The sequence below is a fragment of the Trichomycterus rosablanca genome, chromosome 14 (genome assembly GCF_030014385.1).
Source record: "Trichomycterus rosablanca isolate fTriRos1 chromosome 14, fTriRos1.hap1, whole genome shotgun sequence".
NCBI classification, from domain to species: Eukaryota; Metazoa; Chordata; class Actinopteri; order Siluriformes; family Trichomycteridae; genus Trichomycterus; species Trichomycterus rosablanca.
Genome location: NC_086001.1, coordinates 2518667 through 2539244, shown reverse-complemented (window position 1 = coordinate 2539244; position 20578 = coordinate 2518667). Strand labels below are relative to the sequence as shown.

Below are 20578 nucleotides of genomic sequence, written 5' to 3'. Positions count from 1 at the left end.
TAGACCCAACTGTTCCCCTCAAAACACATGTGGTGCAATTTTTGGAAGCCCTGATAATTAGCTTGTGAGCAAAATGTGGACATCTGTAGAAGAAAAAAGCTTGAGGCTCTGCAGGTCAGCGTGCCTCTTGGCCTGGAAATGAGACACAACAATTTGTTTTTCTTTTTTAACACCTACCACCTCTTCGTACACACACACACACACACACACATTCTTTCACTGCTCAGGCTAGGTTTCCGGTAGATGGTTTTAAAAACACCTTTGCTGGTGAGGTGTAAAGCCCAGTCTGAACACGAGCACTTCAATTTCTGTAAACTTCTTCACATTCAGTAGTGAAGAACAGTAAATTGAGAATGGCCAAGGACATCTATGATGACGTGGGCAGCTTTCAGCTTCGTCAGATGGATACGGGAGAACGAGTGGAGAGGATGGTAGATATTTATGAAAGTGTGGATGCTGTTAGACCTCAGACAACCGGCACAGACCCTGAAACACGAACTCATCAACCAGGTACCAAACACAGCAGACAAACTTTACACTTGGCACAGTGCAGTCAGGCAAGTGAAATTCTCCGGGTGTTTACCAAATTCTGACCTTAGTAAAGCTTACATGCTAATAAAGAGGTGATGAAGGTCTCAGATGTTCTAAGCGACTGGGGAAGTTTGTTCCACCACTTGGGTGCTCGAACAGGGAACAGTCTGATACTTTAACGACTCTTGAATTTATTTTGCACTAAACTCTCAGTAAATTGATATTAAAATAAAACAATAAATAAACTTGTCTGGGTCACTTGTAAAATAGTGGGCGTGTCGTCATGGTCTGCAACAGTCTATATTTAAATCTGTTGATTGTGGCCTTGTTTCTATTTCCTGTTCACAAATGGAGGAGTTAAAATAGCATTAGCTTCAGGACATGATGACCACAAGATGTGAAGAGAAGCTTTATAACGCAGCTACTGAGCACTGAGAGTAAGGTGAAGGTGAAACAGAATCATGTTGGTAGGAGTGAATGTAAACGTGGATCAGGATAAACTGATTACCAGAGAAGAGAGTGATGAGATGATCGAAGTTATTTATTATAATGTAAAAACTTGTAAAGATCAAAATATCAGCACAGAGACTCAATATAGCAGCACAATGAAGAAGATCAACAAGGAGAATTCAGGTAGGACTTTTTTTCACTAGCTACATGCTACACTCATTAGCTCTTATGTAGCCATATGTAGTAAATCTGTTGTTTCTGATCAGTTAATAAATTACAATCTCAGAGCTTTGCTTAAATAAGAATCTTAATTGCAGAAAGGCAAGTAAGTCCCCTTTTCTGAATGCAGCCCTTGATGTGTTGTTTAGGAGGTAATAAAAGAGGAATCAGAAGTTGCAGACTGGTAGCAGTGGGTTTGGGGTCGCTGTGTCTGCTTTTGCTGGCTACCAACATAGTGCTGTTCATCAACTGTGAGTATTTCAGCTGTAATCAATTTCATTGGGACGTATTGCTATCATACACACACACACACACACACACACACACACATGGTGAATTTTCCTGTTGCAAAATTGCACGGTTCTCAGAAAAGACCTCTGAGAATATAGGGGCAGACGGTCAGCTAACAGATCCCTGTAGCGTTCACCATTCAAGGATTGTGGTGCGATGACAAACCGTCTTAAGGCAAACCAAGAGAATGCTCCACAGACCATCACACCACCACCACCGTCCAGATGCGGACCCGTGTTGGTGTACGGCTGTTGTACCCTAGTTCACGCAGGGTACATTGCATGGTCATGGCCGAAATTGGTTGAGCTTTCCTACTGTTGTACTAGTGGGTAAGCTGTCCCACTGTCCATGTCGATTCTGCGCTACCACACAATGATCACGACACACAACACTCACCTTTGGCTGGATGTTTGTTGATGGTTCCTTCACTCTTGGTACACCTGTGATACCATGGTACTGGAACAGCCCACAAGTGCAGCTGTTACTGAAACACTGGCACCACACCTCAGGGCTCCAACCATCTGTCCACAGTCAAAGTGGCTCAGGTCGCTCCATTTTTTTAGACAGATAGATAGATGAAAATGCAGTGTTGGAATTCTTCCTCACCAAACTCACCCAACCATGGTGCTTATGGGCACAGTTACTGTATGCTGGAACAGAAAATGTCCTTCCCCAAACTCTTCCCACAAGATCTTTGACAGGTGATGTAAAACCAAAATTGACTGTTGGTTAGCCGCCATTTTGGAGGTATTTAGTGGTCAAGTCTGTTATGTATTGAACCCAGAGCACTGAATTTTCGTTCTTGATGAAATTGTGCGACCCTTCATGAATATTAAACAGCTGCAGGATGCTGGAGGATTACAGTATCATGCCCATGTGACATGTCATGAATGGGCGGCACAGGGCATGGAGGCACAGATGACTGACGGTGCTGGTTTCTTTAACTAGCAGTCTCTGCACCTCAATGAGGATGAACTCGCTCCTGGTGGAAGAGTGTCTGTATAATCACAACCTTTTTGCCAGATCACTGCTGGCTTCTATATTTTCTAACCTGTTATTTCTCTATTTTTACCTGTTGAGGCTTTGATGACAGGCTCAGTCTAGGCCAGTTTTTCCACCAATGCATTAGCTGGCATTCTTTATCTTTTTCTGGGGGAACTCACATGGTGTTGTGGCATCTTTTGACCATTACGGCCAAACTGCCCTGGACCTCGCAAAGAGATCCACACTGGATCATGGCAGTGTCATCTTGTGACTAGAAGGGCTAGTCTGACACCACCCATTACAAATGCCATAGAACATTGATCTCTTGGCAAGGTCATCAGGAAAACCTAAAATGTCACTTATTGCTGAGAAAAAAAATAAGTTTGGACGTTCTTGACCTTCTGAGCTCTAGTCTGTTTTCCTCAAAACATATGTGATGCAATTTTTGAAAGCCCTGATAATTAGCTTGTGAGAAAAATGTGGACATTTGTAGCAGAGAAAAGCTTGGAGCTCTGCAGGTCAGCGAGTCTCTTGGCCTGGAAATGAGACACAGCAGTTGTCTGCTGTGTTTGGTACTTGGTTGATGCGTCCATGTTTCAGGGTCTGTGCCGGATGTCTGAGGTCTAACAGCATCCACACTTTCATAAATATCTACCATCATCTCCACTCGGGTTTCACACCTCTACAGCAAATGGGTTATTACGACCATCTACCGGAAACCTAGTCTGAGCAGTGAAAGTGTGTGTGTGTGTGTGTGTTTGAGTGAGAGTAATGGTAAATGTTATTAAATGTGTTTGGTTCTTAATGCAGATGTTCATGTGAAAGAGGAGAAAGACGGTCTGTTCCAAACCACTGAATCTTTGAAAGCAAACAGCACTGCAGAAAAGCAGAACTTCCTGTCCAGCAACCAAAACCTGACTGAAGAGAGAAAACAGCTGGAGAGACGATATCAGATTCTGATAGAGAAGAAAGACGAGATAACCAACAACCTTAAAAACCTGACTGAGAGAAACACAAAGTTACTGAGGACGTATGAAGATTTAGTGAAGATCCTTGGTGAGTAAACAGTATTTTATAATGATACAGCTGTTACTGACACTCCAACATCTGACTCTGTACTTTGTTACTCATGATTAATTTACAAGGTTGGAAGAAATTTGGAACAAGTTTTTACTACATCTCTACTTGGGTAAAGACCTGGGCTGAGAGCAGACAGGACTGCAGAGAGAGAGGAGCAGATCTGGTGATCATCAACAGCAGAGAGGAACAGGTGAGAGGAACTCAGAGAAGAACCTGAACTCTGATAATAATCTCCTTATTCTAATTATGTTTCTCTTTTATCTAGGAATTTATAAATAATTTAAACATTTACACCTGGATTGGTCTAAGTGATGTACAATCAGAGGGGGGGTGGAAGTGGGTGGATGGATCAGCACTAACCACAGCGTGAGTAAAATAATCTGAACTCTTCACATCTTCACACATGAAGCAGATACAGAACAGATCAGCATGATCACATGGTTATAGACTGAGCTCAGTAATGAACATGGTGGCTGTTCTAGTGATTTTCTTTTTATTAACCATACAAATAAAATAATAATAAATACATTTGGGTTTGTATCCTGAGTGAAGCACATTAATAGCAAAAATGAACACCAGCTTCTACACTACACACATAACTCGTCTCGTCATGTTTAGTGCAATATCAAATTTATTTCTTAATTAATACATTGTCAGTAATCACTTTCAACAATAATCATATTCTTTACATTTATTTAGGTTCTACACTCGCTGCTGATGCATGTTATGTACGATACAAAAACTTTATTACGTTTTAAAATTCATTTTAATAGTAAAAGCTGAATGTGAAAGAGTTTCCTTATGTATCTTCTAATGTGTTTTTACTGGATGCTTTAAAATAAAGCTTAATATTACTTGTTATTTTTTAATCCCAGGTTCTGGAGTCAGGGCCGACCTAATAATGACAGAAATGAGGACTGTGTTCTTTTGTACTGGAGGTCTGGAAATCTATACAACTGGTTTGATGTATCCTGCTCTAACGTTTATTACTGGATCTGTGAATTTCCACTGAATTAATTTCGTGATTAATTTTGTATCATAAATTACCTTTCAAATGTTTTCTTTTTAAATATGTGATAAAATCTTATTAAATTGATATTAAAATAAAAAGAAGAATCTTGTTGTGTGTGTCACTTGTAAACAGTGTGCATGTTTCAGTGCATGTGGGTGCTTTTTTTTCTATTTAATTTAAGCATTTCTTCCAATTTTAGTGTAGTCAATTTGTCTTCTGCTGCTGGGGGATCCCTGATTGTGGGTATATTACTGCTCGCCCCTCCTTCCACCCCCGCACAGCCCTAAGCGAAACCCTTTTTCACCCATGCGCTCTGCACAGGTGCCTTACACAACGTTTTGAAGACGCAACCCATGTAGTCAGGTTATCCTTATGCCAGTGAAAGCTTGCTTGACTGTGGATAGTGGGCAGTATCCACCTGTATACCAGCAGCTTTGACCAATTGTAGTCAACCCTAATCAATTAGATGGATTAGAAAGCTGTTCCACAATGTTTAATGATATTACGGGACTTTCTATACCAATAAATGACTCACCTGTGTGACGATCATAACACCCACAATAAGACCAAATCATTCAGTCACAGACAAATTACAGTTTCAGAAATATATGAAATCCTAAGATTACAGTAAAATACATTTCCTTTGCAAGTGTATGTAAAGGTTTAACTTAACCTCAGCTGCATGAAGAGATGAACTTGTACCCATTTAATCACTAGATAAAGGCTAATGAAGTAGAATGCTTGTACAGCTAAAATCTTTGTTTTAAACAGGTGCTTTTATGGTTCAGCATTCATTTTCAGCTTCATTTTTAAGCTCTAGACACAACTGATCCCCTCAAAACACATGTGGTGCAATTTTTGGAAGCCCTGATAATTAGCTTGTGAGCAAAATTTGGACATTTGTAGAAGAGAAAAGCTTGAAGCTCTGCAGGTCAGCGTGCCTCTTGGCCTGGAAATGAGACACAACAGTTTGTGTTTTTTTTTTTATCACCCATCTCCACACACACACACACACACACACACACACACACACACACACACACACACACACACACACACACACACACACACCTTCACTACTCAGGCTAGATTTCCGGTGGGTGTTTTAGTAACACCGCTGCTGTATCCAAAATTTTTTGTTATTTCTGAGCCCAGCAGTAAACAAGAAGAACAGTAAATCAAGAATGGCAAAGGAAATCAATGATGATCTGGGCAGCTTTGAGCTTCTTCAGATGGATACGGGAGAACTAGTGGAGAGGATGGTAGCTATTTATGAAAGTGTGGACGCTGTTGGACCTCAGACAACCGGCACAGACCCTGAAACACGGACGCATCAACCAGGTACCAAACACAACAGACAAACTTTACACTTGCAGTCAGAGAAGTGAAATTCTCCGGATGTTTAGACAGAGAATAGCCTGATACTTTATTGACTCTGGAATTAATTATTAATTAAACTTTAGGTAAATAAATGATAAAATAAAAAATAAATAATCTGGGTCACTTGTAAAATAGTGGGCATGTGGGCATGAGCTGCAACAGTCTATATTTAAATCTGCACATCGTGGCCTTGTTTGTATTTCCTTTTCACACATGGAGGAATTAATATAGCATCAGCTTCAATACATGATGAACACAAGACATGAAGAGAGGCTTCATAACTCAGCTAATGAGCACTGAGACTAAGGTGAAACAGAATCATGTTGACAGGAGTGAACGTAAACATGGATCAGTGATGAGATGATCGAAGTTATTTATTATAATGTAGAAACTTGTAGAGATCAAAATAGCAGCAATAAAGAAGATCAGCATGCAGAATTCAGGTAGCTCTTATTTAGCCATATGTAGTAAATCTGTTGTATCTGATCAGTTAATAAATTACAATCTCAGAGCTTTGCTTTAATAAGAATCTTAATTGCAGAAAGGCAAGTAAGTCACCTTCTCTGAATGCAGCCCTTGATGTGTTGTTTAGGAGGTAATAAAAGAGGAATCAGAAGTTGCAGACTGGTAGCAGTGGGTTTGGGGTTGCTGTGTCTGCTTTTGCTGGCTACCAACATAGTGCTGTTCATCAACTGTGAGTATTTCAGCTGTAATTAATTTAATTGGGACGTATTGTTATCATACACACACACACACACACATGGTGCATTTTCCTGTTGCAAAATTGCACGATTGTCAGGACAGACCTCCTGAGAATATAGGGGCAGATAGTCAGCTAACAGATCCCTGTAGCGTTCACCATTCAAGGATTGAGGTGTGATGACAAGGCAAACCAAGAGAATGCTCCCCAGACCATCACACCACCGGCCAGATGCCAGTAATACCATGGTACTGGAACAGCCCACACACGCAGCTCGCCGATTGCTCGCAGACTCAGGCTTTACAGTATTTGTGACTTGTCATCCACAGCAAACCATAAAACCAACGTTGCATTGCAAAAAAATATTTATTCACCTCCAACTCACTACAGAACAGACGATCCCTGCTGGCCGCACAGCCAAGTTCACATCTTCACTAGATTAATTTATTTTTCCTACTTGATTTTACACTACACATCAGCACTCAAACAACTTTGATCGCTCGTTTCACTCTGATGTGCATTTTTGGACATGATATCATTAAACCCCTCATCACTTCTTGTGCGTGTTTTCCGTAACAAAACGTAGTTTGGGAGACCAGATAGACTCATCTGTGTGTCCTCCTGGTGATAGATGGTGTAGTGTGTGATCCCTATCACCGATCAGTTGTGTATTTTACACAATATCTTAAAAGACTCTCGATTACAAAAGATCCAGTCATGTAGTGTGAACTGTACAGTGACGTGACAGTTTCGAAAGTCTTAAAGTGTAAACTTGGCATTACATGCTCTAAATTGCAGCTTGTTTAGTGAGTGAATTTTTAAGTGTGTGATGTCCTGTAATGGTTTTATGTCAGGATGTATTTCTGTAATTTACTCTTTAATAGGAAGTACGTTTAACTTATTCTGTTTGGTTATTAATGCAGATGTTCATGAGAAAGAGGAGAAAGACCAGATAAACAACGCCTGCCAAAACTTGACTGAGAGTTTGGTGAGGATCCTTGGTGAGTGAAACAGTATTTTATAACGATACAGCTGTTACTGACACTCCTACATTTGACTCATGACTTTGTTACTGATGATAAATTTACAAGGTTGGAAGAAATTTGGAACGAGTTTGTACTACACCTCTACTGTGATAAAGACCTGGGCCGAGAGCAGACGGGACTGCAGAGAGACAGGAGCAGATCTGGTGATCATCAACAGCAGAGAGGAACAGGTGAGAGGAACTCAGAGAAGAACCTGAACTCTGATAATAATCTCATTATTCTAATTATCTTCTTCTTTCATCTAGGAATTTATAAATAATTTAAAGATTTACACCTGTATTGGTCTAAGTGATGAAGAATCAGAGGGGGGGTGGAAGTGGGTGGATGGATCAGCACTAACCACAGCGTGAGTAAAATAATCTGAACTCTTCACATCTTCACTTCACATCTTGTTATTTCACTTTAAAAGTGAAAAGCTGAATGTGAAAGACTTTTCTCATGTATTTTATAATGTGATTTTACTGGATGCATTAAATAAAGCTTAATATTACATGCTGTTCTTTTATCCCAGGTTCTGGATGAATGGTAATCCTAATAATGACAGAAATGAGGACTGTGTTGTTTCAAATGCCATATGGTATAAAACTCTGACAAACTGGAACGATGTATCCTGCTCTAACAGTTTTAAATTTATTTGTGAGTTTACACGGAAGTAACCTGACATGCAGTAATTTAAACCAGTGATTGTTTTTGTATAATAAATTACTTTTATTACCTTTAAAATGTGTTAAAAAAGAAAATGCTGAGAATTGAACAAGTTTGAAATGTCAGCTATGTGTTTTGTTTTTACCGCTGCACCACCTAAGAGCCCCTTAAAACGCTTTTGACTAATTTTCATTTAAAAAAATACTATACAAACACAAAATAATTAAAATTGGAAAGCTCATACCCATGGATGCTGGAGGATTACAGTATCATGCCCATGTGACATGCATGAATGGGCGGAGGGGGGCACTAAAGCACAGATGACTGACTGTGCTGGTTTCTTTAACCGGCAGTCTCTGCACTTCATTGAGGATGAACTCGCTCCTGGTGGAGGAGTGTCTCTATAATCACGACTTCTTTGCCAGATCATTGCTGGCTTCTATATTTTAATCTGTTATTTTTCTATTTTAATCTCTTGAGGCTTTGATGTCGAGCTCAGTCCAGCCCAGTTTTTCCACCAATGCATTAGCTGGCATTCTTTATGTTTTCCTGGTGGAAACTCACATGGTGTTGAGGCATCTTTTGGCCATCACTGCCAAACTGCCCTGGACCTCGCAAAGAGATCCACACTGGATTAAGACAATGCCATCTGGTGGACTAGAATAGTTTGACGCCACCCATTACAAATTCCATAAAACATTGATCTCTTGCTAACGTCATCAAGAAACGCTAAAATGTCACTTATTGCTGAGAAAAAAATAAGTTTGGACCTTCTGATGGAATCCAAGAACAACCAGACAATACATCTACCATAAATACAGCTGCTGGAATATAATTGACACTGTCCACAGTCAAATGAGCTTGAAACTAACATGGGCTTTAACTTTCCCACGCAGGGAAAACGTCCCGTGTGACCAGCAGCAAACAGTCTTACTTGCATGACAGCCTCTAAACTTATGCCAGTGTAAAGCTTGCTTGACTGGATAGTGGGCAGTATCCACCTGTATACCAGCAGCTTTGACCAGCTGTAGTCGACCCTAATAAATTAGATGGATTAGAAAGCTGTTCCACAATGTTTAATGATATTATGGAACTTTCTATACCAATAAATGACTCACCTGTGTGAGGATCATAACACCCCCAATAAGACTAAATCATTCAGTCACAGACAAATTACAGTTTCAGAAAGATATGAAATCCTAAGATTACAGTAAAATACATTTCCTTTGCTAGTGTATGTAAAGGTTTAACTTAACCTCAGCTGCAGGAAGAGATGGACTTGTACCCATTTAATCACTAGATAAAGGCTAATAAAGCAGAATGCTTGTACTCCTAAAATCTTTGTTTTTAACAGGTCCTTTTTTAATGGTTCAACATTCATTTTAGCTTTATTTCTGAGCTTTAGACACAACTGTTCCAACTTTAGACACAACTGAGACACAACAATTTGTTTTTCTTTTTTAACACGTACCACCTCCTCACACATACACTCACACACAGACAGACACAGACACACACACAAACACACACACACACACACACATACACACACACATACACATTTACTACTCAGACTAGGTTTCCGGTAGATGGTTTATTAACACCTTTGCTGGAGAGGTGTGAAGCCCAGTCTGAACACGAGCACTTCGATTTTTGTAATCTTCTTCACCTTCAGTAGTAAAGAACAGCAAATTGAGAATGTCCAAGGACATCTATGATGACGTGGGCAGCTTTCAGCTTTCTCAGATGGATACTGGAGAACGAGTGGAGAGGATGGTAGATATTTATGAAAGTGTGGATGCTGTTAGAACTCAGACAACCGGCACAGACCCTGAAACACGAGCGCATCAACCAGGTACCAAACACAACAGACAAACTTTACACTTGGCACAGTGCAGTCAGACAAGTGAAAGGACATGATGAACACAAGACATGAAGAGAGGCTTCATAACTAAGCTACTGAGCACTGAGAGTAAGGTGAAACAGAATCTTGTTGATAGGAGTGAATGTAAATGTGAATGAGATGATTGAAGTTCTTTATTATAATGTAGAAACTTGTAGAGAAGAAAATAGCAGCACAGAGACTCAATATAGCAGCACAATGAAGAAGATCAGCATTTTAACCTGTTGATGCTTTAATGACAAACTCGGCCTAGCCCAGTTTTCAGCCAATACATATGCTGGCATTCTTTATCTTCTTTTGGGGGAACTCAAACAGTGTTATCGCATCTTTTGGCCATCACAGATAAACCGCTCTGGACCCCGCAAAAAGATCATTTGCATCAGCTGCTGCCTGTTTTTCCTTCTATTTATTTATTTTTTTTCTATACTTTTCTTGTCACACATTGGTGAACTGAGCACCACTTCATACTACAGATTTTCCTATATTTCCTTTGTTTGTGGTTCTTCAGCTACAGACTTTTTATGGCTTGGTTAAGCATCCTGTAACTGGGTTCATCTTACATGTGTGACGCTCCATCTTGTGACTTCATAGTGAGGCATGACCCACTGTAACTAATTTGTATATTGTTTTGCATATAAAAACAGAGTACATGCTCATTTTAAATTCAATGGCTGCAGTATGCTCCAAAAAAGTTAGGATAGGTGCATGTTTAGCACTGTTCTGTCAGCATTCTCTTCAACAACATTCTGTAAGCAACTGGTTTCTTAGGACACATTAGCAGATCTGATTGTTTTTCTACTTTATCCAGGGCTTAGCTGCAGGCTTGCAATATTTATGACAGTGTTTTTATTCCAACCTGCAGATTTAGTATGTAAAATTGGACCAGAGCTCTATGTATGTATGTTCATGGTGCTCAGCTCAGGGAAGCTTTAGCGGCATCTGGTGGTGCTGAAGGGAATTGCTCCAGTTTAATAGCCTGAACAGCCCAACCAACAGGTTTCCTCCACTGATTATCATGCACACCCAATCTGCTCCTCATTACTCAGCATTCAGAAACCTCTGGTGTTCCCTCCACTTCTCACCGTTGATGCCACTGCAAACTGAGATAATACAGCTTTCTTTTGAAACACAAAGTATCTCCTTTTTACCCCCTGAATGTCTAGCCTCCTTGTTTTCCTGGACGCCGTCTCTTTGTTTTTCTGGACACAAGCTTTCTCGTCTCCTTGATCTTCTGATCCTTCCACAGTCTCCAGTCTCCGTTCTTAATAAACCTAACTTAAAACTAACCTCTGAGTCCTTTGTGTGGTGTTCGTTTTGCGGTTTCAAAAAACCTTTACTGACTTACTGCCACTCCTGACACAAGGAGGCTTTATTAGATGAAGGCTCTACCTCACATGTTCTCTTTTTTCTTATGTTCTCCTTCAGTCATCAGCTATGAATTGACATAAATCCTAAACCTTAAGTTGCAGACTTTGATGTGTTGTTTAGGAGGTAATAAAAGAGGAATCAGAAGTTGCAGACTGGTAGCAGTGGGTTTGGGGTCGCTGTGTCTGCTTCTGCTGGCCACTAACATAGTGCTGTTCATCAACTGTGAGTATTTCAGCTGTAATTAAATGCATTGTTTACATGGTGTTAGATTGATGTCAGGATGTCTTTCTGTCTTTTACTGTGTGTCTAAGCTAAGAGTGAGAGTAAAAGAAAGTACATTTTACTGAATCTATTTGGTTTTAAATGCAGATGTTCATGTGAAAGAGGAGAAACAAACCATCGATTCTTTGAAAGCAAACAGCACTGCAGAAAAGCAGAACTTTTTGTCCAGTGACCAAAACCTGACTGAAGAGAGAAAACAGCTGGAGAGACGATATCAGATTCTGAAGGAGGAGAAAGTCGAGATAATCAACAACTTTAAAAACCTGACTGAGAGAAACACAAAGTTACTGAGGACGTATGAAGATGTGTTGAAGAAGTTTGGTGAGTGAAACAGTATTTTATAACAATACAGCTGTTACTGACACTACAGTACTAACATACAACTCGGTACTTTGTTACTCATAATCAATTTACAAGGTTGGAAGGAATTTGGAACGAGTTATTACTACATCTCTACTGTGGTAAAGACCTGGGCTGAGAGCAGACAGTACTGCAGAGAGAGAGGAGCAGATCTGGTGATCATCAACAGCAGAGAGGAACAGGTGAGAGGAACTCAGAGAAGAACCTGAACTCTGATAATAATCTCCTTATTCTAATTATGTTTCTCTTTTATCTAGGAATTTATGAAGAATTTAAATATTGACACCTGGATCGGTCTAAGTGATAAACTATCAGAGGGGGGGTGGAAGTGGGTGGATGGATCAGCACTAACCACAGAGTGAGTAAAATAATCTGAACTCTTCACATCCTGTTTTTCATCTAATTTTCTTTACATTTATTTAGGTATCTCACTAGCTGGTGATGCATGTTATGTACGACACAAACACTTTATTTTCACTTTCACGTTTTTAACTTTCCTCATGTATCTTCTAATGTGTTTTTCACTGGATGCATTAAAATAAAGCTCAATATATTACATGTTATTGTTTAATCCCAGGTTCTGGATGAACGGTGAACCTAATAATGCCGGAAATGAGGATTGTGCTGTTTTAAATGTCCTGTCTGGAGCGCCGAACAACTGGAACGATGTTTCCTGCTCCAGCAGAAATAAACTGATCTGTGAAATTCCACTGAAGTAACCTGACATGCAGTAATTTAAACCAGTGATTGATTTTGTATCATAAATCACTTTCAAATGTTTTCTTTTTAAATGTGTTTGTAATAAAATCTTATTAAATTGATATTAAAATAAAATAAAATAAATAATCTTGTGTGGGTAATTTGTAAAAAGTCTGCATGTTTCAGTGCATGAGGGTGTCTTGTGTTCATCTTTAAGATTTTTTGTATATCATGACTTTGTTTCTATTTCCTGTCCACACATGAAGGTGTTAAAACAGCATTAGTTTTAGTACATGATGAACACAAGATGTGAAGAGAAGCTTCATAACGCAGCTACTGAGCACTGAGAGTAAGGTGAAGGTAAAACAGAATCATGTTGGTAGGAGTGAATGTAAACGTGGATCAGGATAATCTGATGAACAGAGAAGAGAGTGATGAGATGATCAAAGTTATTTATTATAATGTAAAAACTTGTAGAGATCAATATAGCAGCACAGAGACTCAATATAGCAGCACAATGAAGAAGATCAGCCAGGACTTAATTTTCACTAGCGACATGCTATGTAGCTTTTGTTAAGCCATATGTAGTAGTACAAAAAAGTCTTTAAATCTGTTTCTTTCTGATTCATCTTTTACCCACTGTCCCAACTTTGGAATTAGTTACACAACATAAATAATGCAGAGAAAGAGGAACAACTACAGGAAGAAAAAAGAGAATTAAATAAAGCAGAAAAACAGTTTTATTGCTCGATCAGCACAATAGTCAGAATTCTTTAGTCTCTGAGATTAAAAATAAAATCTAACGAAGTATAAGCATCTTTCAGTTCTTGTTTCTTGCCCCTGTATTTTGCACTTCCATCAGAAATGAGTACTGCGTAGGCATTAACACACATATCAGCGCTGGTAGTTGATGGGCTCCTAAATAAAAGCATCTAATGATTTACTTCTTAGTTAACTTAGTTCTATTGTTACATTCAGTTCACTAAAGTTTTAAATAAGATGCTTTATATACAGCAGTCCTCAACCTTTTAATACGTAGACCCACGTTTAAAAATAAATGTTCTCTGACCCCCTTGACACGGGTTATGATATTATTCTAATGCTTATAGCAAGGAAGACAAAAGGCTTTGTGTTCTTGCTTATGGAAAATTCTATGAATGCATGATGTAGGTAAATTATCTTGTTTTTTTCTGACTTTGGGTAATGTAGTGGGTTTATGTCTGGTGAACTGTGGCTTCCTCTCATTGGTCTGCTTCAGGATCTGCATCAACAACTGAATCATACGTTGTCGGCGTCCATTGACTTTTGCACTTTTGTTGTGGGCAAATCAAACATGTGTCCATTCTTCCAAAGTAGGCTCTAAGAATGTTAAATGACGTCCCAAGAAATGCCGCATATGCCAATATCCTATTAATCTTCCTGTCCCATTACGTGTGATTATTTTTACTCTTCTAAATGTAATGCAGTGGGACCCCCCCCTAGGCTCAGGCCTCGGCCCCCTGGTTGGGAACCACTGGTATACTGTTCTAAAGGGTTACACCCTGAACTAATATAAGCTCTCAATCTAACCCTGACCAGGATAACGTGTTAAACATGAAATGAAACTAAATGAATATTTGCTTTACTTCCTGTTTTTTTCCATATAAAAGTATTAAGAAACAGCAGTAGCGTCAGTTCATGATCTAGAGAAGTGACTTGGAGAATTCTGCGTAGTGTTGAAGGTTCAGTACAAACAGAGAGAATCACATTGAGAATGTCAAACATAAACTATGATAATCTGGGCATCAGTGAAATGGACGTGGAAAAGAGGACAATAATAAATGAAGCTATTTATAATGATGAAGACATTTACAGAGGCCAAAATACTGAAACAAAGAAGAATTCAGGTGAGATTTACTTACTTCATGATGCTATTTGACTTTTATGCACACTTGTGAGGGACATTTATGCCACAGCAGTCTTGGGATCTTAATGATTTCTGCAGCTGTTCTTAGTATGTGACTGATTGATTGCAACACACACTTCTTAGCCCAAGAAGTCCATTATTCAACATTATTTTCTAAAAAAACTAACAAACCTGATGTGTTAAAATATACATACTAGGGCTGTCAAACGATTAAATTTTTTAATCGCGATTAATCTCAGAATTTTACATAGTTAATCGCGATTAATCGCATTTAAAAAAAACTGTGTAAATGTTATAGAAAACAAGGATTTTAAGTGAAATGTTACAATTAAAATGGTGAACATATTTTATGCTAAATGTACTTATGTTAAAAACTGCTGGGACAAGAGAAAACTGTAAGGGAGTTTTATTCACTCACTTATTAGGCAGTAATACAATCCAGCAGAGAACCTTGACTTCGTATAAATGTCAGATGCGTAGTTATTGTAACAGACTTTTCTGTGGTTGTATCGTGACGATGGTTTGATGGACGTTTCTACACGAAGTGAGTGTGTTTTTACTAGGGATGCATCGATACAATTTTTTCCCAACCGAGTACAAGTACATGTATTTTTGTACTCGCCGATACCTGTTTAGAATGATGCAATCTGGAGCATTATGGAATAGTGTAGTTTTTAGTGTAAAATAGTGCAGTGGAACAGTTGCTTGCCATCACTAATTGTAAAAAAAAAAAACACCGCACAGACATTATTGAGAAAGCTTCTGACAAGCTAACGTAAACGTTCATTAATAAACGCACATAATTAACGTTGTGCACATCATACATGCGATGCGATTCTGCTGATTGAAATATTTACTTTAAAAAGATAATACAGTCCGATCCCATCTGAGCCGATTCTATCAGCACGTTCGTGGTTCACCTCGGTAAATCGTAAACGACTCTGAGTCGACTCCCGCTCTGTGGTAATAACCAGTATAATTAAGCCTGAGCTTTATAATGTAAGCGAGTCACACAAAATGTTCTGTAGTATTTGGTGTTTATTTACAACCGCATCATTCATTATAACAGTAAACACGGAGAGATGACCGAGAAAAGAAACTTACGCTGCGCTTACAATGAATCGATTCCTGAATCACTTGTATCGACACTGTGAACAGAGAATTGAACACAAACAGCGGTCGCTGCTTTTGTAACCGGTTTATCTTCACTGTTAGCTCTATTTTTAAGGGGTTTTTTTGTCAAACGGAACTAAATAACATTAAATGTGCGTGTGAGCGTGGTCAGTGAGAATAATTCAATCTGTCTCCCGTGGGTGAAAAATGAATTGCTTTAGTTTTAGAAGTGAAAAAATCTCGTAATGTAATTAGTGCGTTAACGGCACTATTTTTTTTAATCTCGTTAAATTGAGATTGCGTTAATGCGTTATTATCGCGTTAACTTCGACAGCCCTAATACATACATCAACCCAGATTAGTAATTTGATAATGTATTATGTCATATTAATAAAGCCCCAGTTGAATTGAACTAAAGTGTATCAAGGGGACCTAGAGAAATGTAAAGCTTTTACAGGTGCGCCACTACATTTTTATTTCTGTCCGAAATACCGTCCACTGCTGCAGACCCCAACCATGAATGATGAGGGCCGTACCTAACACTCGCCCCCTCCGTCATGTGTGCCGTTGTGCCAACCGCTTCTTTTCACCTGCATTAGGCGGGTTTACACGGGGATCAGTATCAGAGAGTCACGCACTGCTCTCCATTATTCACCAGCCAGCAGGGGCCGTAATCACAGCAGCGATGAGGAATCCATCTGGCCCTCCCACCCGGTAGACGTTAGCCAATCATTGTCGATGTAGGCGGCCAGCCAGCCAGAGTTAAAACTGAGATTTAAACTTGTGGGCTTTGGGATTACAGCTCTGGTGGGCTAGCGTGTTTTACTGATGCGCCACCCCAGCGCCAGATAACGTCATATTTAACCTGCAGCATTTGGGATGGTCCTTACAGTTGCAAGGGTAAAAAAGACAACTATAAAAAATATAGAATATAGTATAAAAAAGTTTGCGAGCAGTGATATCTGACAAATATGGTGTTAAGTACTAAGTGTACAAACAAATTACCATTACTATTTAGTGTTTATTTTTTAACGGTTTATTAAAGTTCCTGTACATTATAACTGGCATACATATATAGTAAAATAGTTTTAGATAAATAATGTCAGTTGGCCAAGGGGCACCCAAACCGCTGCATGCAAGTGTAGTGAACAGTAATAGAATCTAAGATGACAATATAATAATAATGAGCAAATTCCGTATAAAGTGTTACTTACGCAAATAAATGAATAAATGAATTTCCGTGTTGTTTATTGTTAATAAAACAGGATCCAGACGTTCCAGACTGGTAGCAGTGAGTTTGGGGCTGCTGTGTTTTTTCCTGCTGGTTACCAACATAGTGCTGCTCATCAGCTGTGAGTATTTAAAACATAAAATTACTGAATGTACTGAAGGCAAATCTACTGAACAAATGTAAACCTAAAAATGTTTGTGTTATTTAATGCAGATGTTCATGTCAAAGAGGATAAAGATGGTCTGTCCCAAACTGTTGATTTGTGGAACGCATCCCTCACTTTAGAGAGAGAGAACCTCAAGTCCACTATCCAAAACCTGAATGAAGACAGACAGCAGCAAGATAGACGTTACCAGATCCTAAACGAAGAGAAAGATGAGATAAACAACAAGCTGAAACAGCTGACTGAGAGAAAAACACCAACATGTGGCAAGTAAAACAGCTTTTTATAACAATTCAGCTCTTACTGACAATACTAACATACGACCGACTCTGTGTGCTCTGTGTTAGACGTGGTTAATTCAGAAGAATGGAGGAAATTTGGAACGAGTTGTTACTACATCTCTACTCGGTTAAAGAACTGGGCTGAGAGCAGACAGTACTGCAGAGAGAGAGGAGCAGATCTGGTGATCATCAACAGCAGAGAGGAACAGGTGAGAGGAACTCAGAGAAGAACCTGAACTCTGATAATAATCTCCTTATTCTAATGATGTTTCTCTTTTTTCTAGGAATTCATAAAGAATTTCAAAATAGACGCCTGGATCGGTCTAAGTGATGAAGAATCAGAGGGGGGGTGGAAGTGGGTGGATGGATCAGCACTAACCTCAGAGTGAGTAAAATAATCTGAACTCTTCACATCTTCACACATGAGGCAGATCAGAACAGATCAGCATGATCACATGATTACAGACTGAGCTCAGTAAATAAAGATTCTCTCTGTGATTGTAATCACATGCGAGGTTCAGTAATGCGTAGTTCACACTACATGATTTTTGCCCTGATTTTCGCTCACCGACTGGTCGGTGCTAGATTTGCCGGCTCGAGCGCAACTCGGCTCTCAATCGCTGTGTGTGAACTACTCAACAACTTAATCCGATCGACCGAAGAAATATATCTAGCATGTCAAATATCTGGATCTGAGTTGCCCGACTGGCAATGAGTGCCAGTCGAACAGCCACTGAGAACGCAAGATACGGGGTGGGAGGAAACGCAGGGGAGAAGTTGTAAAAAGGTGGGACAGGGGCGTAATATAGTTTATATCAGAATACATCGGCGCACACAAGTTTTACAGTATTTCTGACCTTATCGTTCTCTTTTATTAACAACTTTGGTGTTTTGTAGAGAACGATAAAGTCAGAAATACTGTAAAACTTGTGTGCGCCGATGTATTCTGATATAATACATTCTGAGTTAATATTTATTAACCTCCAACTCATTATAGAACAATCCCTGCTGTTCCTATTTTTCTTTCTGATTTAACGCTGCACATCAGCGCACAAACTATGATCGCTCGCTTATTTTTGATGTGCATTTTTGGACGTGGTATCATCGCCCCTATCGCCGATCAGTTGTGTAGTGTGAAAACCACAATGACTTAAAAGACTCCCGAGTGCAAGAGATCCAGTCGTGTAGTGTAAACTGTACAGTGACCTGACGACTTCAAAGTCGTGTCGTGTGAACTTTTTACATTACATGTATTTAAGCAATTCACTACATCGTGTTCACATGGAATAACACTTCAGTCTGCAGTCTAAACAAGACTTCATACAGGAATAGCTTCATACATGAACTTGTACACTTATACAGGTTATAACAGCGCAAAATCATCATGGTACAATCTGACTGAGCATCCTCGGGGCTCGGTTCTAACACATGGAACTAATTCTCTTCACCCTTCAAATACCACCCGGACACAATTCATAGTTGCGCAGCATTGCACTTTTTAAGTGTTTTTGCTTTGGCGTTGTTCTTTGTCTGCGAAATCGCTGATACTTTATTAGTTTTTTTAATAGTTCTTGTTATTTGTTTCCTGTGTTCGGTTCTGTTTATTTAGTGATAAAAGTCTCTTTTAGTATTCACGGTATTACTTGGTTTAGCCGTTAGCTTAGCATCGCTAGCTTACTCTGCTCATATCACGTTAATGAAGTCATTATGGTGCTGGTGCTTGTAGCTTTTTTATGTTTTTTTGGCATTCTGGTAATAAACCGCATAAGCTGCTAATTATGTTTGTGTCCAGTGTTTATTTATTACACAGTTGCTCCTTACTGAGTGTGAAATACTTTCTCCATGTGTTAAATTATAGATCTTTCACCACCTGGTGCGACTCTATAACAACGTTTTGTATGAAGTTATTTGTTAATTTCAGGTACTGGGGTCCAGGTGAACCTAATGACTATGGGAATAAGGAGGACTGTGCTGCTTCAGCTCACTGGATTACCGAATTCAACAACTGGAATGATGCTCCCTGCTTTCACAATAAAGGATGGATCTGTGAACTCACACTGATGAGCATTTAAACCTATAATTTAGTACAATATCTTACTGTCATTTGTATGTTTGTTCTTCTTTATTCCATGTTTTCCGTTTGTATTGTTTTCAGTTTGTATTGTTTTCAGAAGCTAAATGCTTTTATTACACAGTAATTGTTGTATTGCACTATGATTAATGTAAATGCAGAAGGTAGATTTGCTTGTATATCTTGTTTAGTTTGATGAGTGGATGTGTGTTTGGATCTGAAAGTTTTCATGTGATACTTTAGTTACTCTGACATTTATTTAGACTTAACCTTTAAGTGAATTAATATTAAAATAAAATAATAAAATAAGTAATCTTGTCTGGGTCACTTGTAAGATAGTGGGCATGTTTTAGAGCTGCAACAGTCAACATTGCTTTGTTTTTATTTCCTGTTCACACATGAAGGTGTTAAAACAGCATTAGTTTCAGTACATGATGAACACAAGACATGAAGAGAAGCTTCATAACTCAGATACTGAGCACTGAGAGTAAGGTGAAGGTGAAACAGAATTATGTTGGTAGGAGTGAATGTAAATGTGGATCAGGATAAACTGATGAACAGAGAAGAGAGTGATGAGATGATCGAAGTTTTTTATTATAATGTAGAAACTTGTAGAGATCAAAATACCCACACAGAGACTCAATATAGCAGCACAATGAATAAAAACAACATGGAGAATTCAGGTAGGACTTCATTTACACTGCTATGTAGCCCTTATTAAGCCATATGCAGTATAACTGTTGCATCTGTTCAGATTTATGTGGAACTTTCTCCTTTGTCAGAGGTGAAATCTAGAGTCCCATAAAAATGTAATATGTAATCGATGTACGTACGCTGTCACAGCACTGTTCATGGTGCAGCAG

At 39.0% G+C, this 20578-nt stretch overlaps 3 protein-coding genes across 3 annotated transcripts; all 3 read left to right on the top strand.

Moving 5' to 3' along the window:
• The first annotated feature begins 353 nt into the window (after nucleotides 1-353).
• LOC134327084 (CD209 antigen-like protein E) lies at nucleotides 354-4572 on the top strand. The gene is made up of 5 exons (XM_063009166.1): nucleotides 354-510; nucleotides 3286-3531; nucleotides 3621-3745; nucleotides 3821-3921; nucleotides 4431-4572. Exons 1-5 carry the CDS (start codon nucleotides 354-356, stop codon nucleotides 4570-4572), a joined length of 771 nt encoding a protein of 256 aa, XP_062865236.1.
• A 1218-nt stretch (nucleotides 4573-5790) lies between these two features.
• LOC134326521 (CD209 antigen-like protein C) lies at nucleotides 5791-9646 on the top strand. Its single transcript, XM_063008700.1, has 7 exons — nucleotides 5791-5908; nucleotides 6540-6641; nucleotides 7571-7648; nucleotides 7739-7863; nucleotides 7939-8039; nucleotides 8205-8298; nucleotides 9606-9646. Exons 1-7 carry the CDS (start codon nucleotides 5800-5802, stop codon nucleotides 9636-9638), a joined length of 642 nt encoding a protein of 213 aa, XP_062864770.1. The 5' UTR covers nucleotides 5791-5799; the 3' UTR covers nucleotides 9639-9646.
• A 390-nt stretch (nucleotides 9647-10036) lies between these two features.
• LOC134327083 (uncharacterized) lies at nucleotides 10037-20024 on the top strand. Its single transcript, XM_063009165.1, has 11 exons — nucleotides 10037-10193; nucleotides 11979-12212; nucleotides 12309-12433; nucleotides 12509-12609; nucleotides 12829-12968; nucleotides 14642-14836; nucleotides 17235-17321; nucleotides 17414-17629; nucleotides 17711-17853; nucleotides 17929-18029; nucleotides 19566-20024. Exons 1-11 carry the CDS (start codon nucleotides 10037-10039, stop codon nucleotides 19714-19716), a joined length of 1650 nt encoding a protein of 549 aa, XP_062865235.1. The 3' UTR covers nucleotides 19717-20024.
• The last annotated feature ends 554 nt before the right edge of the window (nucleotides 20025-20578 follow it).